Source organism: Penicillium diatomitis (assembly GCF_028827545.1).
Source record: "Penicillium diatomitis strain IBT 30728 chromosome Unknown utg000006l_segment0_segment0, whole genome shotgun sequence".
Lineage (NCBI taxonomy): Eukaryota > Fungi > Ascomycota > Eurotiomycetes > Eurotiales > Aspergillaceae > Penicillium > Penicillium diatomitis.
The window spans coordinates 1,018,960-1,045,038 of NW_026623178.1; the positions used below are offsets into that span (position 1 = coordinate 1,018,960).

General features: G+C 49.4%; 8 protein-coding genes across 8 annotated transcripts; 4 read left to right on the plus strand and 4 right to left on the minus strand.

Annotated features, from left to right (window-relative positions):
• Positions 1-1,866: 1,866 nt before the first annotated feature.
• Positions 1,867-3,680, plus strand: akr1 (putative aldehyde reductase (AKR1); the record flags this gene model as incomplete). Its single annotated transcript, XM_056935592.1, has 10 exons — positions 1,867-1,913; positions 2,004-2,091; positions 2,202-2,215; positions 2,356-2,440; positions 2,545-2,564; positions 2,645-2,717; positions 2,780-2,909; positions 2,996-3,189; positions 3,266-3,545; positions 3,607-3,680. The coding sequence occupies 10 exons, from the start codon at positions 1,867-1,869 to the stop codon at positions 3,678-3,680; spliced, it is 1,005 nt and encodes a 334-aa protein (XP_056789464.1).
• A 775-nt stretch (positions 3,681-4,455) lies between these two features.
• Positions 4,456-8,207, minus strand: N7539_005991 (uncharacterized protein; the record flags this gene model as incomplete). The annotated part of the gene is made up of 14 exons (XM_056935593.1): positions 4,456-4,598; positions 4,673-5,086; positions 5,135-5,241; positions 5,302-5,641; positions 5,711-5,847; positions 5,903-5,942; positions 6,003-6,520; positions 6,576-6,663; positions 6,714-6,798; positions 6,849-6,884; positions 6,942-6,989; positions 7,057-7,374; positions 7,441-7,881; positions 7,986-8,207. 14 exons carry the CDS (start codon positions 8,205-8,207, stop codon positions 4,456-4,458), a joined length of 2,937 nt encoding a protein of 978 aa, XP_056789465.1.
• Positions 8,208-10,800: 2,593 nt separating this feature from the next.
• N7539_005992 (uncharacterized protein) lies at positions 10,801-12,627 on the minus strand (the record flags this gene model as incomplete). The annotated part of the gene is made up of 7 exons (XM_056935594.1): positions 10,801-10,960; positions 11,030-11,217; positions 11,282-11,555; positions 11,630-11,986; positions 12,047-12,126; positions 12,203-12,255; positions 12,315-12,627. 7 exons carry the CDS (start codon positions 12,625-12,627, stop codon positions 10,801-10,803), a joined length of 1,425 nt encoding a protein of 474 aa, XP_056789466.1.
• Positions 12,628-14,542: 1,915 nt separating this feature from the next.
• Positions 14,543-15,419, plus strand: N7539_005993 (uncharacterized protein; the record flags this gene model as incomplete). The annotated part of the gene is made up of 2 exons (XM_056935595.1): positions 14,543-14,608; positions 14,673-15,419. The coding sequence occupies 2 exons, from the start codon at positions 14,543-14,545 to the stop codon at positions 15,417-15,419; spliced, it is 813 nt and encodes a 270-aa protein (XP_056789467.1).
• Positions 15,420-15,617: 198 nt separating this feature from the next.
• N7539_005994 (uncharacterized protein) lies at positions 15,618-17,207 on the minus strand (the record flags this gene model as incomplete). The annotated part of the gene is made up of 2 exons (XM_056935596.1): positions 15,618-16,397; positions 16,629-17,207. 2 exons carry the CDS (start codon positions 17,205-17,207, stop codon positions 15,618-15,620), a joined length of 1,359 nt encoding a protein of 452 aa, XP_056789468.1.
• Positions 17,208-18,614: 1,407 nt separating this feature from the next.
• Positions 18,615-19,788, plus strand: N7539_005995 (uncharacterized protein; the record flags this gene model as incomplete). Its single annotated transcript, XM_056935597.1, has 4 exons — positions 18,615-18,739; positions 18,952-19,313; positions 19,364-19,577; positions 19,620-19,788. The coding sequence occupies 4 exons, from the start codon at positions 18,615-18,617 to the stop codon at positions 19,786-19,788; spliced, it is 870 nt and encodes a 289-aa protein (XP_056789469.1).
• Positions 19,789-20,670: 882 nt separating this feature from the next.
• N7539_005996 (FAD-binding oxidoreductase) lies at positions 20,671-22,365 on the plus strand (the record flags this gene model as incomplete). Its single annotated transcript, XM_056935598.1, has 5 exons — positions 20,671-21,079; positions 21,134-21,340; positions 21,407-21,760; positions 21,813-21,985; positions 22,042-22,365. The coding sequence occupies 5 exons, from the start codon at positions 20,671-20,673 to the stop codon at positions 22,363-22,365; spliced, it is 1,467 nt and encodes a 488-aa protein (XP_056789470.1).
• A 2,371-nt stretch (positions 22,366-24,736) lies between these two features.
• N7539_005997 (Cutinase) lies at positions 24,737-25,712 on the minus strand (the record flags this gene model as incomplete). Its single annotated transcript, XM_056935599.1, has 4 exons — positions 24,737-24,894; positions 24,968-25,125; positions 25,196-25,341; positions 25,407-25,712. 4 exons carry the CDS (start codon positions 25,710-25,712, stop codon positions 24,737-24,739), a joined length of 768 nt encoding a protein of 255 aa, XP_056789471.1.
• Between the last annotated feature and the right edge of the window lie 367 nt (positions 25,713-26,079).

Below are 26,079 nucleotides of genomic sequence, written 5' to 3' on the forward strand. Positions count from 1 at the left end.
ATGTAGTATGACCTGCAGATGCTACGGAAATGGATGACTATTGATGAAACTTTCTGCATTCTAAAACAGGCACATGGAAGTGACGGTCGATCGATCACTTCAAATCAGACATAGTAACCTGAACCAACTATCAATTCAACTGGAAGAGGCTACTGGTAGCATAGAGAGGAGGGGCAGTTAGGGCAGTACTCTACTATTATCAACCTTAAAACGAGTAGCTATCTAGTATAGAGGGGAATGCTCAAGGCAGTCTGATCTCACCAGACAGGTCGAGTCATAGAGGAACCAAACCACAACCACCAGCACGCACGTCCAGAGATCTCCCAGCCCGACCGTACAACACCTATCCGTAGGATGTCAAGAGGCACAGGTGAAGATCAAAAGGAGTGTATCATTGCAATGCAAGAGAGCCCGACTGTAAAGACTGTACTGAACTCTTAATTCCCTTCTCCGATGGGTCTCCCGGATCCCATGAAGCCGTTCAATCCCTTGGTTGCTTGTTGTCTTCCTTGGGTGGTCAGGTTGATTGACTCCCTCTCGTCATGTCCAAACGGGCTCTCCCGACTGTAAGGCCACCATCAGGCACACGCACCTCAGCAGACTATCTGCTCTATGTACATGCAACCGGATTCCCTACTACACTAGGTAGGTTGAATGTCAAACAAAGTAGTGAGTACTGACTTCGTCGTCGTCGTCGTCGTCGTCGTCGTCGTCGTCGTCGTCGTCGTCGTCGTCGTCGTCGTCGTCGTAGTAGTAGTAGTAGTAGTAGTAGTAGTAGTAGTAGTAGTAGTAGTAGTAGTAGTAGTAGTAGTAGTAGTAGTAGTAGTAGTAGTAGTAGTAGTAGTAGTAGTAGTAGTAGTAGTAGTAGTAGTAGTAGTAGTAGTAGTAGTAGTAGTAGTAGTAGCAGCAGCAGATCCCAACGCGCCATCGTCGTATTCGTTCAGAGGATGCATTCCAACCGGGGCAAAACCTCCCCCGATGGGTGCTGAGTGCTGACATCACCGATCTCCTGCCATCCATTCCGGCACGAGTGGAGCACTGTCCCAGCCGACACGTTTGGACAATTGGTGGGATGGAATGGGTAGACTACTAGAAGGAGTTAAGAAACTTAGAACTTACCTACTGTAAGTGAGTAGCAGACGAGGCGAGACCTTTTGCAGTTGGAAGCCACCGGACGGAGCTCTTTGCTCCATCGCGGCCGGACGCAGTGATCCGGTCGAGGGCTCGAATCGGTCTGAAACTCTGAAGACGTTGACGATGGGGAATTCCGAGAGAAGGTCCAGCCGCAGAGTCAGTGGCACATACTCATACAACCCCCGTACTGACCTTTTCTCTTCTCGAGACCATGCAAAACGTCGGTCGAATGTAAGAAGTGACCGAACTAATCTCCATCCAGAACTGGGCCATGACATAATCAAGATGGTGGGGTATCTTCCCCACCAAACTCGGAGTCTTTGATGCCGAAAAAGCACCCGACAAAGCGTGTGAGCTCCACATGAGGGGAAAATGTTGTCATTGTAGTCCCTCACAGAGACTCTTCCCAAAACTGCTTATTGATGACAACGCTGGGTCAAATCATGGCTCGTCCAGAGTGCTGGAGTGCTGGAGTGGGGGGCAATTCACCCTGCAACGAAGTCAATTGCCCCTTTTGCTTGGAACTCGAGGCCCCGAGCCCACTGCACCGTCGTCTTTAACCTCGTCTCACTTGGTATTAAACTGTCCAGGTCGCCGCCCACTTGCACGGTTCTGCAAATGTTCAAACCATCATTCCTCCGCCCTGCGACGAAGTTAACGTTGTTTTCCAAAGTCTCCGTTTCTCCTTCCATCGTCCTTCCCATTTCGGCACGCTTCCTCCACTCTACAATCATGTCTCTCGGCAAGAAGGTCACCTTGAACACTGGGGCTCCGATCCCGTAAGTAGTCGTACACTTGATTTCTGCTCTTTGCCCATGCTCGCCGAGGTCATGAACTCAACGTGAAACTAAATCAATTCTTCTACCCAGTCAATTGGGCTTTGGTACTTGGCAATCTGCCCCCGGTGAAGTCGGCAATGCAGTCTACGAGGCTCTCAAGGCCGGTTATCGTCATTTGGTAAGCTCTTCCCACTGTGGCCACATTGATCTCCTGCTAGCCTAGCCTTCCAAAGACAGCCTTGATAGATACAGCACCACATGAGAACCCGTCACTAACATATATCACAGGATCTGGCTACCATGTACGAACGCCACCCCCCCGGTCCTTAATACAAGAGCAAGATGCTCCCGCCTGGAGCAACACTCCCCTTCGCGGGGAGTCAGTAACCACGCGCGCGCTTGGAATCGAGGCTAACTTGGTGTTGTGTGTGTGGTGTTGCAGCTACCAAAACCAGCGCGAAGTTGCAACCGGAATCAAGCGCGCTTTCAAGGAGATTCCCGGCCTGAAGCGCGAGGATCTCTTCATTGTGAGTTACTGCCCACGCGCGAATCGGACCGGTGATTAGGTTATAATTGGCTTCGTCGTCATGAGGACTCTTCGAACGCTGACGGGTGCATCTTGAAATGTTAGACTTCCAAGTTGTGGAACAGGTACGTACAGCTCCCTTCTTCGCCTTGCTCGCAAACCCCCAAAATCCCTCGGAACGCAGTTCATTGCTAACACGAGTTAGCCAACACCGACCGGAAATCGTCGAGGCATCACTCGATGCATGCCTTGCCGAGTTGGAGCTTGATTACTTGGATGTACGTCCCGAGTCAACATGTGACCATTGGAGGGGTCGAAACCAGGACTAACAACATTCAAGCTCTACCTGGTGCACTGGCCCGTCGCATTCAAGCAGGGTAATGAATATTTCCCCCGCGTGGAGGGCAGCACGGTCGAAGGTGGCGATGTCGTCATTGACAATGAAGTTTCCATTGTCGATACCTGGAAGGGTAAGTACATGTTTTCCAACTAAGGGCTAGATGAGGAAATCCTCTCCCAATCCAAGTGAATTTGATGCTAATAAGGATTCCTGCAGCAATGACCAAGCTTCCCAAGAGCAAGGCTCGCGCCGTGGGTGTCTCCAACCACACCATTGAACACCTCGAAGCGATCATCCAAGGCACCGGCGTGGTGCCCGCTGCCAATCAAATTGAACGTCATCCCGTCCTTCAGAGCAAGGACTTGGTCGAATACTGCCAGAACAAGGGCATTCACATCACTGCCTATTCTGTACGCTGACTGATACCCTCACCCTGATATTCGAAATTCGCTCCGATCATACGGACTAATCGATCCTTCTAAACAGGCCTTTGGAAACAACAATGTCGGAGTGCCTCTGCTCATCACCCGCCCCGAGATCAAGGAAGTTGCCGACGCCGTCGCCAAGCGAACCGGCCAGGAGGTGACTGGCGCTCATGTCATCCTCGCCTGGTCGCAGATTGGCGGTCACAGCGTGATTCCCAAGTCCGTCACTCCGTCGCGCATTCGCGACAACTTCAAGGAAATTGAGCTCACCTCCGAAGAGGCCGAGAAAGTCAGTGCCCTGGGCAAGGACCGGAAGCGTTACAACCTTCCTTTCCCTAACTGTAAGTGTTCCTCGGTCCTTCGATCCTTTCTCGACGCGGGGAGACTGACCTTTCTCAATAGATAAGCCTCGCTGGAACATCAACATCTTCGGCGAGCCCGAGGAGGCGCCTGCTACCTACAAGGTCAAGCTGTGAACGTGGGACTGGACCTGTAATATACACGTAAATTATTCCGGTGCTCATTCAGTTCGAGTATACAGAGAATATAATGGATTATTGACAGAATGCCATGAACAAAAGACTCTATCCTAGCAACTGCTTTCAAGTCCGCCAGTCAGAGCGGCCTAAGCATGAGGCCCTTTAGTTGCACCGATCGAAGCATTCTCTCGCCTTTAGGAACGAACATGGTGAAGGTTACATGGGCCTGTATTTAATTCAATTCATAGATGTTGTGGAACCCTGCCAAACCAGGCCGACCTAGTACCCTGCCAGTGGGACCTCGTAATATTCTCGACCAGGTACCTATCAAGTACCTGACACTGGCAATGTCGAAAAAAACTGCATGCCCGTGGTCAATGTAGAGAGAGCTTCCCCGTAAAATTGCTGAGAATGCTAGTATCGCTGAGGTGAGAATCGACCTGGAATGCCCTACAGTGCAATCGAGAATGTTTCCTTCGGAATTACTTAGAACAACTGGATGCTATCGAAGAAAAAAAAATCATATGAGTCGATTCGTGTTAAAGATTGGAGCCGCTCACAAGGAAATCAAAAATTATCTTGCATGAGAATCGCGGTATTTAAAAAAAAAAAAAAAAAAGAGAAACGAACAAAGAAAATGAGCAGCAAAAACGGTGAGTGATCACAAAATAGGTTGCAGATCGCAAATTGACAAGTGAAGGAAGGAGAATCCGAAAAAAAAAACCCATATGAGGAGAGGAATGCTTTGTTGCTCTAGACTGTTCATTGTCAATCAATTAAGACCCAGGATTAATGGAAGAATGGCGGCATTGCAAATTTGGATCGCAAGAGGTCCAATGGCAATTGAAGCCGTCGAGTACTCTCCTGGCTTGATCTGCCAGCCCCATGGAGTAGCGAGAGCCATGACAATCATCGCTGAAATTGAAAACCATCGATTAGTAGTTTCTCTGGCATAGAAAAAGAAGAGCGGAAGAGGAAAGAGACTGTACCGGCTGCCAGGAAAAAGCAAATGGCCCAAGTATACTTGAACTGCTTGACCATTTTATCAAGGCCAATGAAGAAACCCGACGGACCAGGCTCCTTGGCAGTAGATGCCCACTCAATGTTGATGCTAAACGCATGACAGAGAATGGCCTTTGCACAGTTCAATGAAATGCCACCGAAGAAGACAACAAGGAATGGGAGCCACAAAGCTGATTTAGCAAGGGCTTTCCAAAACACCATCTCTTTCAGTTGGTGTCGAGCCATGCTAAACGCGACCGAGGCGACTCCGTTGAAAACCACCACCAGGGAGATCCAGATTCCCCACGACCGCAAGTAGATATGATCAATCTCAGAGTTGAAGAGACCGACGATAACATAATTGACGACCGACAGAAACATGCCGGAAGCAATTGCATAGTCTGTTGGCATTAGCAAAGGAAATGGCTACTGAACGATTAGAGACTCACAGGTGAAAATATATGCAATGATTGTCACTTTGCTGGTTACGGGCATGTTGCTCCACAAGAAGCGGAGGAAAAGTCTGGTCACTGGACCCTTATAGGGCCATTGGTAACTAGCAATTTGGTCAGTATCGAGACTCAAGGCCGTTGGGCTGGCACAGCTCATCACTCACAATGGGTTAAAGACCAGCTCGTTACACCCGTAGGCGTACTTCTCCCATCGTGTCAGCTCATCGTACAGCGTAAGAGACACGCCTTCTTTAAAACCTCCATTGTGGTAAGTAGCCAACCGGACAGTCATGCCCTGCATCTGCAAGCGAAGACTGATGTCAAAATCCTCCGACACGTGCGCGTCCGACCACCATTTGGTCTGTCCATCCACAGGGTCTACGAATTGAATGCTCTGCAGGGCCTTCCACCGGAGGAAGGCGTTGTGACCAACAAAAGGTGACACATCGCCGGACCCGACACCGTATTTGATGGCGGTGTAAACCACATCAGTGAAGTAGGTAACTTGAGAAAGCCGGTCAGCCAGTGTGCCCTATCGGTGTATGTGCTTGGGATCGAAGATTTTCAACTGACTTCCGTTCTCAAACATGTTGTGCACCACCTGCATAACGCCAGACCCGTGTTGGATGATGGCAACTTCGGGACTCTCATGCATCTCCAATGCACCATAGAGAAGACAGTCAACTGGAACCCGAGTATCGCAGTCGATACTACGTATGAACAATGATTAGCTTTCTGTTGTCATGTCGATGAGACGCCACATACATGAGAATTATCTCCCCAATACGAATGTTTCCCTCGGCCCCTATCGCGTGTCAGTGGTCCTTCGTCAAGGCAAAAGATATATTTTCCCGATGACACTCACAGGTGTGGCCTTCATCCTCGGCAAGCATATTTGCAAGGGCTTGCTGGTAGATCCGGTCGTCATCTTCGACCGTCAGGTCCGCATTGGAGCATCCACGCTGCTTACACTCCAAGTCGGTTAGCCGCATCACCTCATCTTCTACTCTATTGGAGAAAGCTAGTCCATAATTCATGTTGCTAGCTTTCTTGAATTTTCCCTTTCGCTCGAACCCGATTCTGTTCGCAATAGCCTGAGGGCTGTTCGAGGCTTCTTCAGTCTCCGGTTCGGCCTTTGCTTCGGGCGACTTTGACTTTCGGAACCATCCAAACCCACGCTTCTTTTGAGAGGAGGTCTTTCTGTTCGGAAGACGCGCAGTATAGCCGATGCCGTTCTCACGATAGTATTGTTTGCGTGCTTCTGCCAACTCAGGTTGAATGCACTGCATACCGTCGTCATTAATGAAAACGGAAGCTGTGCCGCCTTGCTCCTCGTAGTACTGGACGGCGGCTAAGACACTCATCATGGTGGGAACAATCACGCTAACTAAAATCAGTGACGCTGATCAACAGACAACCAAGGAGGATACGTCCGTACCCCTTCAATCCCTCCTTATAGACAGGCATTTGTATAGTGATGTGAGGCAGCTCGTAGTCGCGGTGGAGCCTCGGGTTTGGCTTAATCGCTGCTTTGATCTTAGTATTCTTAAAGTGTTGTTGAGGGAGCAAAACAAACCAGAGTGAAATTTGGAGTTTTTAAGGCAGAAACTCGCAGGCAAGAACAGCTGGAAGGCGCTGGTGACAAGGACGATGAAAAAGAACTGATATCGGTCAATCGACAGCACAGTAAGTCAATTGGGTTATCACTGACCAAGGAGAAAAGTGCGAGAGGCGGAATGGTCACCACCTGTGATATATCAGCATGTTTCGAGCAAATCTCATCTCTGAGAGTAAATGAACTCACCAATGCAAATCGAATAAAGCTTCCATCCCAAGCAAATTCATTGACCAACTGAATGTACCGTTAGCGGAGATTTGCAAAAACGAAGAACGAGGAAGTTCGCCGATCTAGCACTCACGCGAGAGACACCCAGTGACTGGGTCAAAATAACCAACATGATAGCAAGACTAATCTTCACAGCGTGAATTCGATGAACTGGTCTCGGCGCCACCTTTCCCTCTAGATCTAGTTGAGCGTCATCCTCTGCGGTGCCCTCTTCCAGTGCAATAGCTTTGCTGTAAATCTCATGTTTCTCGTCAAGGGCTCCGCGGACTTGGAAGTCTTCCAGTTTAGGCTTGATCGAGATCTGCGTTGCTGTGGGCAGGTCAACATCCGTATCGAAAGGTGATGATCGTCCCGAAGCGCGTGGAGTTGTCGCAGTGGAGATTCGTGGGCTCTAATCGACAAGCCGAGTATCAGCACCCGATCTTCGATAGTCAACTCGCAGAGCTCCAGACGTTACCTTTTTGCCCAGTTGTCGCTCGACATCGTGCGCTACGTGCAAGATGCTACCCGCATTGTGAGACCACACTAGGACGAGCCTCTCCTGTACAACAATACAGGCACGCGCGTAGTGGACTAGATCGGCGCCCACGTCCCTGAGACTGAAGACAACCGGTATGCGGGCACTGGTACTCTCCACGACAAGACTCTTCTGTCCAGGCACTATGGAGTCAATGACAGTGCATGTGAAGCGAGAGGCCATGGCAATGGCTGCAGTCTCGCCAAGTCGAGTAATTGCATCTGCCAACGACGGGTTCACATTATATGGAACGAAAGTGTAGTCATTGTCTGCCTGGCGCACAGAAATGCACGTTGACGCCCAGCTGTTTCGGCCATCTTCCTCATCAATTTCATCGAACCAGCCAAGCAAAGTGGCTCGCCGAGCGAGATATCTTGCGATCTAATCGGTTTGTCAGATGTCACCACTTGTTGTTCTTCTTTTTCATTTTTTTCCCTTTGTGATTGATCCCTCTTATCATCTAGTCGAAAGAAATGGGCACTTACAGAGCTCGGATCCTCCGCTTCACCTGACTCTGATATAGAGGGAGATACCAATGACTGAGCAATCGAAGGAGGATTGCGTCGTGACCGATGGTTGCTTTCTGGCCGAATAGTCGGCGAGAGAACCCTACCTATCTCCGCCTTGTCAAGATGGGGAGTGGACGATCTCGATGGTAACGAGGCCAATTCTTGGGAGTCTTCTGTACGGCGCCCACACTCCTCCATTTTGGCCGGTCTGTCGTTGTAGTGGTGATCTATGATTGCCCACGAGAATGCTGCTAGAGGTGCCTTCCAAGGGCAGGGATCGGTTTAATGAGCAGGTCGTCGCTTCACGGTCGACGTAAGGATCAAAGAAAAGAGAGTTTAGAAGGTATTGAAATCACCGATCGCCACGTCGTTTCGCTGCCCAGACCTGGCCTGCTGAAAGCGATAAGAGACCCCAGGAACTACTAAGGGGGAAAACATGGAATGATGGACCAGATCTCAATGCCGATGGTAAGAGTTACCGAGCACGGCTATCGCCGACGCATGTAGTGTAGAACGTGGGCACTACCAGCGATTGTGAGATCAAGACAGATGTAAGACGCGAGCAGAGCAAGGATTGTTCTTTAGTGTCAGTCGTTCACACAGGATATCTAGATCGATGCGCGAATACATACTGGGGCTACCAGCTGAAGCGAGAGCTAAACCCTGTTGTCTCAAGGCGATGTCCAGGACTGTGTGGATCCAGCTGGTAGGCGTTGGCATTATTGGTCCTCATGGAGTGGAATAAGTCTGGGACACCGATAACTACCGGCAGCACTGGGCTCACGCTGTTCCCAGCTGCAATCCCTTTCCTGCGTTGTGCCTCCGCTCGGAGTCCAGACTATGCCGCTGTCGCGAAGTCCATCGGCACCAGTACGTCTCAGAGTCGCCCAAACCGGTGGCCAGACCGAATGATTAGGGCTCTGGGGCTGGCGATGGGATTGGGCCGTCAGGGTCATCGCGCTGACAATTCAGCCACTGCAGTTCCTGGCGACGCTAAAGCTTCAGACTGAAGATATGGAGATAAAGCGCACGCCGCAGAAGCCTGGTCTTCTCCATTGGATCGACCAGCAAGGCCCCCGTGCGGTCCTTCAGGCACGCTCGGCGAGTCCGGGCGGGTCGAGAAGGGGCCACATAGTGTCAATAGACTCAACCAGTTCACAGGAACCCAAGAGGGTCAGAACTCAGGACCCAGGGATCCGGTGGGCGCCTCCTCGTGCGTCAGCTCATTGGCAAAGCGTGAGAGGTGCATATGGGTCGATCATCAGAGGAAGTTCGGTCACTTGGGCTAGCCATGCTTATGTTCGGTGAGGGGTCACTGTGTCAAACGGTCTTATCGTGCGAGTCATGTAGCGTGTTGACGGTTAAAGTTATTGAGGTCAACCGTGCGCTGTCAGATCTGTCAGATTCTCGTGCTCAGGTGCTGTGCTCCGGTTCGTGTCCGGGAAGGCCCGAGGAGAGTCTTTCTACCCGACCACGTTGCACCTGCCCGATTCGCTACGCCTGTGGGCGGGTAATTGAACCGGTGTTTAGCTTTTGTTTCCCCGTCCGTCATTGATTGCAGCCGGCTTGGCGAAGCGTTGGCTGCAAGTTGACGCTCACCAGTGTATCACTGTAGAGTGTATAGTGTGTAGTGTGTTCCCTCCAAGTAGTCAGTTACAGCGTCTACAGGTTATTCAGCTTGATCATTCCCTGTATGACTCAGACCATCGCACACGAGTCCGCACTCGGGAAAGAGGGCGATCGTGCTCGCATTGAACATGTCGTCCGGGGCTACCTACATGAGCCTCTCGAGCAATACCGTGCGGCCAGGGCTGGCGAGAGCATATTGACCAAGCTTCCGTGAAAGGTAGTAGAGCCGGGGATAGTAGCGCCCAGCAGGGGACCAGGTATCTCAGGTAGACAGGCTGAAAATAGTACCTATCGGCTATGGATCCCTAGGAAGGTATCGCAGCGAAGTTGAGCCCATGACTGAGTGATGTCGTGGATGGACCTCGAAGTACTATAATCAAAGTCCTGCATTCTCTTCTCGGGTCGCAGGACTTCGTATCGACATGATTTATCGAACTTAAAATGGGAAGATTCTGATCCCAACCAGTGACTACCTCAGGTTTGAGACCCCAGAACGACAGTCATCAACGAACGCGGCGGCTGATGCGGGAAGAGGCTCCGAAACATCAGTATTCATTGGGAATTGGAATCGGCAGCCTAGATCGTCTCTTTCAATCAGTAGGGCTGTACTCGTCTTCGAGCTCACAAAGCGGCCGATCGAACCTCTCTCCAGCCAGCCACTCAGCCCTGATTCCCGGAACATTGATTTTCTTCAACCACCGGGAGGGCCAATACTGGTGATCATGGGCAACGCGGAGTTGATGATGATGTGGATATTGTGACCATGCAATATAGACCCTACTATCCACTGATCTATTATCCAGTCAGGGTGCCTCCTAACGGAGACTGTATCACCAGGGTGCTGTTGACCAGGGTGCTGTTGACCAGGGTCGGCCGTGGCGCAAGACGCGGAAGGTCTAGACTATAGATCACCCCGGCGTCAAACCCTGCAAGTCTCCAAGTCCGAGCTCTTAGATAGACTAGCTAATTCCCAATTGAGAATGGTTGAGTCTGCGTGTTTTGTATCAATCAACACATTTATAATACTACTCAATGCGGGTTTGCTTCTCAGGGTTGATGGGTCCCCTGGAGAACGCAGCTAATGGGGAAAAATGCAGAACACCAAAAAAAAAAGAAAATTAGGTCGACCCTGTGAGGCCCTCGAACAAGTCATGACCCATCTTCACCCGCAACGACCGAGCTGCCACATTTTGACCGACTTGACAATCATACCACGTTCTTCCGGGGTGCCCCACGAAGGTAACCATGCGTTCTGAGCCAAGTAGAACTCTTTCATCGCGCTGGAACTGGCATCCACCCAAGGCTTCCCACCGAGATTATCACTGATCGTGGTCCGTACATTAGCGGCCAGCTTGGCGACGGCGTCCAAGGCAGGTAAGAATCCAACTTACGGGAAGTAGTTGTTTGTACCACCAACGGCCACATTGAGGATCAGGTAGAATTCCTGGTCGAAAGGAGTATTCTTGCGAGTGCTACCACTCCATGGGTTGCTGGGGACTGTCTTGTTGACAGTGCTTCCGGCAAAGCCACCGTAGGTCCACATGTCCACGTTCTTGGTGAAGTCAAAGTAGAGCACTTGCTGGAAAATTGACAATTTGGTCAATAATCATTCCTTGTCACGAGAACGGACGCGGGACACATACTCGGAGCCGACCATCCAACCAAGTGAAGAGATAGTCCTCAGTCCATTCGAGACCGTATGTGTGATAACCTTCACCATACTTGGTTCGCTGGGCGCCCCAATCGGATGTACTTTTCAAGTAAGCGTCGTTGAGATAGGTCGTTCCCCAGTGCAGGGTCGAAGTCACAATATTGTTACCAAGTGAATAGGTCTGTGCGTCATTTCCACGCGACTCAATGATATCGATCTCTCCACTTTTGGGCCATTCTCCGTAGACCGAGTCTTCAGGCATCATCCTGCCGAACGACTTGTCAGTATCATTCGGGAATTGTTCCTCAATCGGTTCCATAGACAGAGGCTAAGCGGTTACCAGATCGCAGGCCACAGCCAATCCCCCTTGGCCAATTTGGCAACCACTTCAACTCGACCATACTTGATAGTCTTCTTTCCCTTCGTGGTGAGACGGGCCGAGCGAACCGGGGGGAGAATCTGTCCAGAGGTCGTATTGCTGTACACTTCGCATGGACTCCAATCGGCCAGTGTAGACGTACGCTGCACGGAATATGTGCAAGTTCCGTCAGCGGTGAGATTCAGCCAGGTGTTGTTCAAAAGTTGTGCTTCTGTGTAGTGAGTGTCATCAAGAGTGAGTGTGGGAACAATGTGAAGTCCTTCGGCGTCAACGTAGGAATTTCTCGGGTCTGTTGTGGTCCAGTCGAAGGAGCCGGTTCTTGACGGGGAGAATAATCAGTGCAGGTCACCACATTAGGGGCGTGTTGTGAAGCCATACCCAAACCCATTCAGCTGTACCTCATGATTCCAGATCTTGGTGTCAAGCGTGGCAAAATCTTCATCCAGGACCATACACCACTGATGAGGCGGAGATCCAAATCAGCAACCGTACAGTTCACGAGGAGGTATCATCCACGTGCCGACTGAAACTCACCTCGTGTTTGGGAACTTCCGCGTAGGCCGACCAACAAATGTAGCCGGAGATGGCTTCATTCCACCGTTAGTATTCCGATACCGCGACGAGTAGGTTCGGACCTGGTGTTTACCTAGTGCAATTCCTACACACGTGTAGAATATGATGCTATCCCAATTCCATTGCCTTTTCTTCTCAAGGAGCCAAGGCTTTTCAAATTCTCCAACTAGTCGAGAGCTTTTAAACCGGCGTCGCGGGCGAGTTGGGGTCACGGTGACTGTAACAGTGGTTAGAGAATTGAAGTGAATACCCGAAGTTGGTTTGATGTCAATCTCACCTGTCGCATCTTCCAACCCCGAATGTAGCCTCCTCGAACGAATCGATTCAGCTGGTGTTGCAACCAGTGGTGTCGCAAATGGATTGTGCGAGCTACTGATGTGTTCCATGATGAGTCTCTAATATAGTATGGAGAAACTTGAGGGTTCTTTGCACAGTAGAATCACCAAAGACTGAAACCGGATTCTGCGAAATCTTTCAATGCGATTCTGGTTATAAGATGGGAAATGCGATTTCTTAGATCTGGTTCTCTCCACTACTATACTAAACCACCTCCTAGAGCCTTAAACAGTAGTGCTCTATCAGAGATAAGCGAGCGGTATCGCCATTAAGGTTGGGTGTTTATCCTCGCTCTGACTGTCTTCCGAAGCTTTTCACCGAACAACCAGTGAGCTGAAGAGATCATTCCTCATGCAGGTTGCAAATGGTACAGGGGTTTTGATTTTACAGTGCAATCTAGGCGAGAACACCCAGACTGGGTGCGGTCTCAATGAAAGATCTGGCCACACCACTTGCGTCTCGCGATAATCTCGGACTTGGAGAAGCCGATTTCGTTGTTGATGTCCCAATCCAGATGGGAGACAAGGATCCGACACCAAGTGGGCCAACAAAGTGTAAACCATCGGCAAGTCGACCAGGGCGTACATCTATTTTCTTCCAGTCATGAGGATTTTATTTTTTTTTTGTTTATTTTTTTTTCATTGCCCTTTTCGTTTTTCTTTTCAGCTATCTTGGTCATTTGTGTCATGACGCGGCGTGCCTTTATTGGCCACGCCACGCATCCGTTGGTGAACATGTCCGACGGAGGAGGAACTGGTTGATTCTTAGTCGGAAAACGCACTTTCACTAGAAATATCTTGTCTGCCAACAGCTGGGATCCAAGCAAACGCCTTCTTGATGAAGATATAGTGTTCCGAGACGTGAATCGTCTTTCCCATTTGTTTGTGTAGCATGCAATTCTGCCGCTCACCACAGTCCATAGCCTAGTAGATAAAACCTCTCCTCCGTAGCAATCTCACCGTCATCCCTCTCTCACATCGTGCGGCTGCATCTCAATTCGTAACCGCATCGCGTCACTATTTTGCTGCTACAATTGACATGGTCTTGCGGTCCCTGCATGTCTTATGCCTTACCCAAATTGGCAAGCCTTCCATTTCGAAGGAGAAATTGTCTGAATTTGCATAGAGCGCCACTGGAACCTGCACGGTCCAGAACGACCTCATTTGACCCTGCCCTGCATCCATATTTTATTCAATGCATATGTAATTCTATGAGGGTGAGGTAATACCTGGGCCATTTCTAAAAGCCACAATTCAAGTGTGCCTGACGGTATTTTTTAACGACGAATTCTCGGGACTTGATGCCCATTCGGACACTCCGAAGGCAGAGAAAAGCGCTGATGAGGCTGAAAGCTTCTCTCGTGGGAAAAGCTGGCCCGAATAGACTCTCGCTTTGTCTAAAAGAACGCCCAGCAGGTGTTGTGGCTTGATTGTATCCTGAGCAGCTCGCTAATCGACCCTTCCCATAGGCCCAACCAAACCGACACTGGCCTTACTGTGATTGTCGGTGATGTCCGCGAGCGTCAATTAGACCCCAAAGCTGGTCCCTACCTTCAACAAGACATCTCTGGCGGTCAATGCATCATTGTGTGGGGGAGAGCTGGAGAGCTCTAGATTCAATGAGGCGCGCTTTATGGCATTTGCTTCCGAGTAGAGGAATCGAATCCAGCATGACTGCTTTTCCACGGCCTCATGAGACTCCTGACTCCTGACTCACCCACTACTCGGTAGAAGATGCCCAATATTTCGGGTTCTCGTGTTCTATGTTGCGGCCGAAACCCATGAGCAGTGGCTGACTGAATACCTCCTTGGTACAGCTTGAGAAGATTATAAAGCCATCCCATCGAGACAAGTAGTGTGAGGAGATAGATCTTATTTTGTCACCATCTCTCCCATCCTCTTGATAGGTGAGAAATTACCGTATCTGGAGCCTCCGTCACTCGGCTTTATCGTATCTTCATTCAAAATGCTATCAGTCCAGATACTTCTCGCTGGTCTAGCCCTCGCATCGGCAACTCCCACAGGGCTGAATGTATGTTCAAGATCCACCATCATGCGTCTGCCCAGCAGTAACGTACTTAATCTTTTGATACCAGGCTCTTGTTCCTCGATCCTTGATATCTACCAACGGTATCTGCGGAGCCTTCAACGGTACTGCCACTTGTGCCGGTAGTGCTTTCGGCAACTGCTGTTCCCAGTTTGGCTGGTGCGGTAGCAGCACTGCTTACTGCGGCAGTGGCTGTCAGTCCAACTACGGGACTTGTGGAGTTTCAACCACACTTGCCTGGAAGAGTGTGGGCTGTTACTCTGATAGCACCTCAGCGCGCGCACTGAATACTTCCGTCCTCAACCCGGGCGGCACCGTCGAGACATGCCAGTCTACCTGCGAGGCTCAGGGCTTCACCTATTCCGGTATGGAGTACGGTGCCCAGTGCTTCTGCGGAACCGCCATCTTGAACAATGCCGCTGTAATTGATCCGTCCAATTGCAACATTGCCTGCCCTCAGAATGCCGCCGAAGTATGCGGTGGATCGAACGCCATCAGCATGTACGCGGCCGTGCCTGTTTGGCAAAGCGTCGGCTGTTACTCTGATACCACTCTCAAACGCACTCTTGCTCAATCCTTCAACATTGCGGGAAACACAGTCGAGAAGTGCCAGGCAATTTGCCAGCAGAACGGCTATATCTACGCAGGTATGGAGTATGGTACGCAGTGCTTCTGTGGAAACAGCATTGACAATGGGGCTTCCCTGACTTCTGCCTGTGGAACTGCCTGTCCCGGAAACTCGGCTGAGATCTGTGGAGGCGCAAATGCGTTGAGCATGTATTATCTGTTTCAGTGAAGTGAGGCAGTCAGGTATGAGGTCTTAATTGAGTGTTTATTTTTTCGTGATTCAAGGGCTCTTAATGTATTGGTGGTCTTTGTTGAATCCACTGCATCTTCGTATGGGGATTTGTGGGTTGAAGGAGGTTTGAATCTCTCTGTGGTATTTTCTTATGTGCATGCAACGAAACTCCTCAACCTTAGGATAGCTGGGTGCTCAAGGTTTAATAAAGACTCTGTGGGTGATCGCACCTTCTTCATCTCGTGCATTCCAGTAGAATCGACCTTGCCCATCTCGATCACTGGCGAAAAATTCAACAAGACAGTCTGCAATAAGTTTCTCCCACGGAATCCTCATATCGAGAGCACTAGCTAGCATCTCACAACGAACCAGGAGCTGCCAGCAGTAGGTGACGTACTGATCCAATTCCATGCGATTGGAAGGATGAAAAGGGTCATGGGGCTCACTCAACCGTCCGATCGGTTTATAATCCGCCAGGTCCATGACCATTAGGACTAATTCGGCAGGTAATCCTTTCTCAAAAAGATAGCTTTGGATAAGCGCGACGCCGGACTGACTCGGCGGATGTCCCATATAGGCAGGATTTTCCAATGTGAGGAACTCCTCGATGGGAACCTTACCATAGTGGTTAGATCGCGGCCAATCATACATTTTTATATAGAGTAGCCTTGGTTGTGGTTCCCACCGAAGCCAATGAGATCGTCTGATTTGAGGGACAGTATATTCGCCTCGGAACTGGTTGTCACCGATGCCAAAAAACGCTCTATGCGGATATGTGGTGACTTCTGAGATGTGGTCTTCTTCGCCAGTACATGTTCGCAATGTGTACTGATAGAACCTGCTGCGGCGGTAGTCTGTCTCTTCGGTGCTTCCAGATGCCTTATCCCACAGTTCAGGAAGGGAGTCAATTGTGTTGAGACATATGTAGGCTCTCAAAGCTTTGATGCACACTTGGTCCCATCCAAGAACGGCGTACTGTTGATGTTAGTGATCCTCTTCTTCCCAATAGTGGACGTCGTTTGGTCCATTAAGAAATTACATAACCCCACGTTCCCTGCGCACAGCGACAGACAGGTAGATCCTGGGACACCGACTTATCAAAGTCAGGCTCGTACCTACCAAGAAGGGTTGCAGCCTTCTTGAGCGCCACTCATACCCGCCTCTGCTGTGCATCTTGTACGCCGAAGGAGATCTCTTTGGACTCACCTCACATTGGCATTCAGAATCCTCCCACCACTTTGCGAGCTCCACACCTGGGAGGGCGCAGGCCTGGAGAAGGGCCTCCATTTCACCATGCAGTATAAGAGTCTTTACAATCTCAATGTTGAAGAAAGCATCCTTGTTGTCTCGTAAAAACACGTAGCATCTCCGCTGACCGTACGGTCGGAGAAAAGCAGCAGCTCTCCTCTCCTCATCTGGAATGGGAACGCAGCGGCATTCTTTTTCGGCAAAAGTGTTGCAAACACCGCTTGGACAATCCCCCCGGAACCCGTAACTTCGCCATCTGCGTACGGTAGGTGTGATATTGTGAACTGTCGCCGGATTGAGAACGATATCATGTGGTTCTTTTGCGCCTATGTGAGATGGATACTTTGCACGCTCAGATTTGGTGTGCTCCTGGATGGTCCGAATGAAAGCTCTCAGGAAATATGTGAGCTCCTTTCCTTGGTCTTTTCTGCCACGAGGATGTAGGTTGATGATTCTGTCGCCTTTGATTTTGGTCGAGCCCCAGGAGAGATTGGAGACGAACACATTCCATGGTATGTTATGGGCCTGATGAACCATCGTGAATCAGAGTTTCAGATGACTGTCTTTCGAGGTTGAAATTTGACGGACGAAAGTTTGTGTCTGTGTCTGACGTTTGTCTGCTGTAAGCCTTGAATGTGTCGGACCATCATACATCACGTGGATAGGGGGCCTAATCCGCCGATGTAATCCCCTCCCCTCTCAACCTACCTGAGCCCCTATGGAGTAAGGTCACGGTTATGTAACGGGATGAAAACGGTTTCCCTATCGTCATAGTTTCCGAAAAAAGAGACACATCTGACCTCATTAAATTGAATAACATCTTCGATTTGAAAACGTAACATACGTAAACAACGTCTGCAATACTCGACTGGAACTGACCCGTTTCTATATAACAGGTCAAAAACCACATGACATTTCTGCTATATGACGCAAACCCTAATTATTCCTGTAAAACCACCCAAAAACCAGTATCAACTTAGTCTATGGCACTTAAACTGCTCGATCGATTCTGGGATAGCGAGTGCCAAGGACATGTGCCATCTCTTGGACTCGGCTCGTTACTTCAGTGAACTAGATCAGCTGGAGTTGAAGATTGCGCAGATTCTTGACTTGAAAGACGAATCATATCACATACTTGAGTCTCTGGATGACTGTCTACAATGCTTGAGAAACTGGCAGGATGCGCTTGTGTATCTCCAGTCTCAATGCTTTTGCGGATTTATGATGAGTTTTTTTGGTCGAAGATAAAGACCAGAGTGCCATCGTATGTGCCTGCCATATATCCTTGGACCAGGTCAAGACTTTCTCAGATCAATTCCGAGGCATTATGGAGCCGCCCTATGAACAACCAATTATGGAGTTGACGAAGACATGGACCCAAAATATTCTGAATACTCAGGATTGAGCTTTTGCTGATGATTGGATGGCGTCGTTGCGTATCCTATGTGTGATCCTGTCAATTTGTCTCTTGGCTTTCTCTGGCTCTCATGTGTGCCGATTGGATGTGACTTTATGGAATCGAGAGATGGGAAATATCTGTATCGGTTCCTATGATTATGCATTCAGACCTTGGAAGCTAGCTTGTCTGAACGACTTCATTGGCGGACCTGCTTGGGTCCTAAGCAAGGCTCATACGCCAGCCGAGATGAATGACCAACCCCATCAGGGAAATGGAAGCGATGGATCGTCCATGCAAGAGAGTATGGAAGTGCCATATGAGACACAAGAAACAACTGATGACGGGACTTCCATGCTGCGCTATGAGCAACATCGCCAGAGAAAACCGGGCATGAAGTTTTCCTGTACTGTTCAAGATCTCGAAATTTTGTGGGGACCCGTATGGCTCGTAGGAGGTACTAGAGATGAAGCACCGGTCATTCGAACAGAAGGAGGCTTCATCGTCCCGATCTCTTAACAGCCGCAGCCCTCGGAACATGGAATTGAATGCCACTGGACAACCGAAATCTCAGCTCACCTTCACAACAGTACACCAGTACTAACCTTTCTCAAGAGTCCGACGCACTTGATTCCACGATGGAATTCCCTTACCGATCTCCCGAATTTGCGAAGTGTGCTCCCAAATCACTGAAAAATGCTCGAAGGCCGACACTTATGGACTTGAAAGTAGACTAGAAATCATACAGAGCCTTATCTCTAGCGTAAACCGCAGACTTTTACACCCGGACCGCATGAGGAAAATCCACATGAGATTGGATCAGCACTTTGGACTTTTTCCCTGATATGCAAACAACTGGTAGGAGACACGATAACGACCTTGCAGAGATCTCTCAAATCCAGATCCTCCTACCCATGGAGAGATTGTCAGCGACAATCCAGAATATCTACCCTCTACGAAATTCCTTCAGCCGCACTTTCTCCCCGATCCTTCGCAAAGATACATTGACTCAACATTCCGACTTCTGCGCCATGATATCTTCGGCTCAGCCAAAGATGTCCTTCGAGATCAGGTGCAGCAGAATAATTTGACACGATTTTCATTTTTCTCAAGCAAAAATAGCGGGGCACATCTCTATCTGGGAGCGCAGATGCTCCAAATATTCATCAATGAGAGAAAGGAGCTCGAAGCGACCCCGTCCTTTGTTACTCCACCACAAGTCGGCAAAAAGAATAAAGTTGAGGACGGTGCGGATTCCTCGGCTCTCATTACCAGCTCAGGCCATACCTTGGACCAGAGGCTTTTTCACACTCGATCTTGCACGAGCTGCGCTCTGTAATCAAGGGTGCCTACCAAGACCAGGGCATCAATCCCTTTGGTGAAATTGGGGAGAGGATCCATTGTGACGCTCAAATCGTCGATCAGATCGGCACAAACGGCTTCACAGTTGAGATGTCTACCTTGGACGAGATTGTGGGCACAGCAAGTATCAAGGACTGGAAGGCCAATGTGTAAGGCATCGTTTGGAAACCGAGCGGCTACTACGCCGGGAGGAATGCCGACGAGGCCTCGCTCGTGGATGCTCATAGCTCTAAGGGAAATTTGTCCGTGCCGGAATCCATTCCTTGCGACGGAGGCCACGAGATTTTCATGGTTGCCGTAAAGCCTGGTACTCAATTGGAATTTCAGAAAGACTCTAAAGAACGTGTGAGCAAGCGCTAAAGCGCAAGTTTGCCGGTAAGTCAGCTCAAGTGAGAATTATGCTTCGGGTAGTCAGGGAGATCAACAGTCAATATTGGTTGAAGAAAGGGTACCAAACCATAGGGGAATGCTACTGCCCGCCGTTAATCTGGGGCCTGGAAAAAGCCTTTATTCTATGGGCTATGAGGAAAGACATTTGCTTTGAGTACGCCCCAGGATGCCCAGGGTCATAACAGCCTCCACCACCTTCAGAATCCCATTCAAACGCTTTCGGCTTCGGTCGTTAGACCTCAACCTTTTCTCGGCTCGTTATACTCAATTGTGGGAGTGGGAGAAATCCCACTAAACAGCATCCTGAAACACTGTCTATTCAGTCTTTACCTCTTTGGTTCCGCTTTGGGACCATCATACCGAGTTTTAGCCTGGCTTTTTGAATCGTCGGAAGCATCAAAAATAATGCAAGCTCCTTGCGAAAGGATTATTTTTGTGACAGGCTCTGATTGGAGAAGAGAAGGTCTCTTTTTCTACAGGCGTACATATCTTTCTATGTGGAACCAGAAACCCAATGAGTGCTCGTTGCTTGCTAGTCTCTAGGCCCATAATTTGCTACGTAAAAGGATTCGGGAGGGTGAGTATGAGGTTGTCCTTCCGGCACTCGGTCTGCTCGGAAGCCGAACTAGAGTTGAACTGTGGCGCGGCCCCGCTACTCATGAAGGCCGACAGCGTGGATAATGCTTCGCGGCGCGTATCTTTAAGTGCGTTAAGTCCGCGTGGGTAACGAATCTAAAATATAAAATCAGTGGCCAAGTACGTAATTACCAGGCTTGAGTGAATTGTATCTACACAAAACTTCCTCAACATCGTTCTCTCAATTGGGTCATCTCTGTCCTCTAAAACTTTGAAATGGCGATTGAGCAAAACCAGACGGATAGGGCCAAGAAGGTCCTCGTTGCCCTTGAACCCCTTATCAGGGAACTTGGCTCTGATGAAGTCTTAGCTACGACAGCTGACGATTATAAGCTGCATTCTATGACCTTCTCCGTGGAGAGGGAACTTCACCCGGCTGTTGTATTTGTTCCTACCTCGACGCAATCACTGGCAAAGATGGTGAATTTCCTGTATGCCTCCGAGTTGGACTTCCACGTGCGAGGCCAAGGTTTCAAGTCCGCATCTTCCAGTGATGTCTTAATCAGCCTTCTCAAGTTCAAATCCTTTGAATATGATCCCGTCAACAAGCTTGCCGTTGTTGGTGTTGGGGCGACGTGGGCTGAGGTCGCCCACAAGATGCGCGAGGCTGATCCGCACTTTGTCCGTGAGTGAATCACTTTTCTGGGATATGGACACTCCTCTGACCGTTATTGTCTAGTAAATGGAGCGCGAACCCCAAGCGTTGGCGTCGGCGGAGCTATACTCCATGGCGGCTATTCCTGGATGGCCTCGGAGTTCGGGTGCATAGCTGACCCTATCAACTTTCTCGACGCAGAGGTGGTCAAATATGATGGCCGTGTAGTTAAAGCATCCGAAGAGCCCTCTCTATTGTGGGCTCTTCGAGGAAGTGGTGGTGGTTTTGGCAGTGAGTCCTGTCGCCCATCTGCTTTTGACATCACATTGCGAACCGACTAATGACATATCTCCCTAGTCATGACGAAGGTCTTCCTCCGAGCCCACTACTACCCGACGAAGATTTGGACTGGCATGATTTTGGTTCCTAAGGAGGAGTTGGTAGCCGTCGCTCAGCAAATTGCTGAGTTCGTCTCAAAACCCCAGCACCCAAAGATTAGCGTGATGATGTACTCGGTCCGATATCAGCTACTGCATACAATCCTGAATGAGCATGATCTGAAGGCTGTGAACGGTGACATGATTGCAATTCATGTTTACGACGCCTGCGGTGAGCGCCACGGACGGGAAGCGTTTAGCTGGGCGCTCGATATTCCAGGAGCCATCGATCGGACCACGGTAGTCGACATGAAGGGTGTGGTCGATATGCAGCGTATGTGATCAACCTGATCTATAGGGGAAAGAGGCTAACAGATTCCTCAAAGAGAACGCGGCGTTCCTGAAAGGCACCATGAAGAATTTCCGCGCCGTACCAATGAGTATACCTGACGTGAGCGCCGATCATATCATCCGTGCGCTGAAATGGCAAGAAAAGATCAAATCTGTCGACGAAGCGATTCATGACCGGACTATGATGATCTTTGAGTTTTTTGTCCTGGTAAGCCACACGCATATTTAACATTGTGGTAACAGGATAAGCTGACAAGCCTGTAGAGTCCACCAATTGGTGGTCAAGCGGGGCTCGCCTGGCCTCGCCGGCTCGATGACAAGCACTATCTGCTAGTCCTCACAGGAAGCCCCGCAGATGGAACGGCCGAACAGGAACAAAAGGCCCGTGAAGTTGCAATCAAAACCCCTGAAGAAATTTTCGGCGAATCCAACCAGGACTACACCATTCTGCCTGCAGGGCTCGACGAGCTCCATGATCCCAAGAAGGCGAGTAGCATGTCTTCGAACGCCGTGCTTATGATTTCAACTAACATTTCTTCTCACCCCTGCAGACGTACGGCAAGCATTGGGACAAACTTGTCGAACTGAGAAAGGCATACGACCCCAAACTCAAGTTCAAGGCTCTCATAAATCCTTGAAATACTTGCGCTTCTATTCCCACCTAGGACTATCCAAATGCGCTCGTGACCATTGCAAGAGACGTCGAACCACTCTGATGTCTTTACATTGCTCTAGCGTGTAATCAGCCTCTCATCTCTTCATGTACTCTGCACTTAAGACCATCGTCCCTTGCTTCGATCGATCAACGCATGTTGTATTTGCAAAATCTCATAAATACTTAATGACAGTAGTGTGTCCATGTGATAAAACGTGGGCGTAGCAAGTCATAGTGTGCGTCCTGGTTGCGAAACTATAAGCTTCAACAATAATGACCAGGGCGTGTTGAAGTGATGATTGTGACGGGACAAAACCCGGCGGTAAACCGTATGCCATTGCCTTTCGAAATAGCGTCTTGGCAGAACGAGGTGCTAGAGGATTCTATCCCGAACAGGACCAGCACTTAAGGACTGAAACCGACTCTGACCTTTCCTCCTTTCTTCCCTCAAGATTGTCGTAAACGGCATGTTGGCCTAGTGGAATTGAATCCAATTCTGCTGTAGCCCTTCCCATACGACAATCTTCCTTGTACGTTAAGAAGTTATCACTGTAACAGGTCAGACCCGCTTATCACTGTGTGGACGCGGGAATCGGCCACTAATCTACCGGCGTGACCTGTGCTCAAAAGACAAATTGAATAGCACTAAGAAGTTAGAGAACTTCCGTCAGGAGTTTAATGCTATGGCATTTTGCAGCCGATCGCCGCCACGACTTCTTAAGTTGCCTCTCTGACCCCATAAGCTGATGCACTGCCATTTTCGCCTTACGCACCATGTAGCCAACTGTCACTATCTCCCCGGGAATATCCACAAACTGACCGATGAGCGCCATATTCGCCATTCCCTGCGGAACTACCTTGGGCCGATCGCTATGATTTCTAGGTTGCAGGGCTGCCGTCATGCGCGGCATCACGGAGGGGATTGTGATTGACTGGGACATTGTTTCTTCAACGGGGAGATCAAGCTGATGTTCATGAAATTCCCCTCGTTCCCTCGGAATATAGCGTAGCCCCAGAATACCCGGACTGCGTCTGGTTGATCCGGGAAAAGCGGTTGTCGAGGCAGACTCAGTGTTAGTGTTTGTAGACCTTGCGAAAGCTCGCGAGCACGAGCTTAAGTCTGTAAGTATTAGCTCGGAGCCCGCGAGCTCTAAGCTCGTGGTTTGAAGGCTCGCGGGTACGAGCTTAAATTCTCGGCTCGCGCGCGGGCGCGAGCCTAAAAGTCCGGCCCGCTTGGCTCGTTGGCAAGGTCTATGCCGACTCACCACCCGGGGACCCACAAACCCACCGACGCAGACGAATTTATCAGGGAGCCCCTTTCGAATGATCTATTGTATCATCGATTTTATTTTATATACGGTATCGGAGAGTTAATTATATTATTCCTATATAAGTATAATAATATGATCGTAGCAAACTGTGTGATAACTATATTTGAAAACTAAACATTTTTGAATTTTGATAGTCATCATATTTTTCCTAAGTTGCGGGCCAAAATCATTTTTGAAAAATCATAGTTATAATTCGGCTATGATTAAAAAAACAGCATGAGAAGTGAGACTGTTGCTTTTCAAAAACAGTTGCGAAACCGTATTTTTAAAAACATACTCACCTAGCCGTGACTATTGAAAATACGGTGCCATCATCTAATAAAATGGTAGCGAGACCGTCCCTCAGATAGTAGGCTCTACGCTGCGGAATGGCAGAGATAGAATATCAATAGGGGACTCGATGGAGAAAGAGCGAAAAACTCCGTAAGTGCTCTCTAGGTGTTCCTGTAGTCTAGAAGTTGCAATGGTCACTTGCATTCAGGGGGAGGAATATGCTAAAAGCCTGGTCTAGTTTCACTATTGTAAGGGAGAATTTGTGGTGCTGCGATACTCAGACATGGGAATGAGGCATGTTCTGAACATTGACCCGAGGCTCCGGCTGTTTCACGCCAGAGCCGTCCCCTGGCCGACGGCGGGTGTCCGGGTGGATTAGCAGTGGAGACGCGTAATTGAAATCCACAGGATCTATAGATGGCAGCCGATCGGGTTGCCCTCGATCCACCTACAGCTGGAGGTGCCAGCCAAAAAGTGGCCGGTCACGAAAACCTTTCAGCCCGCCGATATTGAACCGTCGCCTAACCGGTGCTTATGATCCATTCAAATGTTACTTATACGGCTACCTTAATCAGACGCCAAACTTTTCCATCCTCTGGAAGGTCACTGCGATGAGAAGATAAAGAGGAAGAATATTGAAGTGGTATATTTGTGACTCTTCAGCCATAAGCCACTGAACCATTAATCCGACTTGTGACGCCTAAACGGAGGCTGCAAAATTGACAGCGTTGACTACGTCCACAGCATAGGTGAGATGCGAAGGCCCAATAAGAATCCCATCCTTGCAGATATCATCCGCAGCATGGCACGCAGTGAAGACGCGCGAAGCTGGGACACTGTTCATCGCTTGTCCTTTGACTATTATTATCACCGCAGTTAGTTCACGAAATCTACCATCAAGAATGAGAGACATCTCTGTTCAAAGACTTACGGGGGTCTCCGAAAAGCAGGACACTCGAAATCCAGCTAGCAGTAACACTGTCGAGTTGGTTGATTGCGTTGTGGACGATCTGGCAGCCTTGGGAGTATCCTGATGCAATCAGTTTGGTACCGGGGCATTGCGCCTTTGCCGCCTTGATCTGACGGGCCCTATGGGATGAAGTTAATTTGTTAGCGGGACTATAATTTCAGTCTTTGAGATAATGATCCGAAACCTTACATTTCGGCACTTCCATTAGGGTCTCCACCATCCAGATAGCCTTGAACCGAGGCAGAATAGTCATTGACACCTTGCACAGTGATTGCCGAGGAGCCAAACTGGTCATCCATCGCATCAAACAGCGGAGGGCCAACGAGAACGCCAACCTGAGCAGAGTTGATCAGTTAATGTCCATCAGGATAGCCGAATATGGAATCTCTGGAATGCATACGTTGCCCGGTTCTGCTGTACCACGAGCGAAGATCACGGTGTATTTTCTGCATGCCCCCCCCAGCTCATTGTAGGTGGTTTGAGCCCCAGTCAAAGCTGCGAGAACACTGTCAAAGTCGGTGATCAACGAAGTACCTTCGGTGATCGTCGTGTCGATCACCGGAAGGTTGCTGAGGAGAATGCTCAAGAAGGTATTGAATCCAGCTCCTCGCTCAACGAGATCCCTTTCATTCAATTCCTGCACTGGGGCAGCAGAAACTGCTACCCCAAGAGAAAGGAAGAACAAACGATCAATGTTGAATCTCATCTTGGTCAAGTCTCTGATATTTGAAAGGCAAGTTCTTGAGTGTCTACTGAGATTTCCTACCACTATCACCTCTTCTTATAGTCGTTCTTCATGATTCACATGTAACAAATGTTTCTCAAGTGCTCCAGAAAACACCGAGGTCATTCAGTTCACCCCCAGGCTTGCAGAAACTGTGTGGACCAATCGTTATCGTGGCTTTGGCGCCAAGCGAGCAAACTCATCAGGCCGCAAAGTCAACAGTCACCATCTCCACTTCCCCGCCAACCTTAATGTCCCCCCGCCATTCGTCTCGTTGGTCAAATGCGGGGGTGGTGTGCCTGTCGGTTCCCTGATGAAAGCCCGGACAAATGTGACGAATTTGGATAAT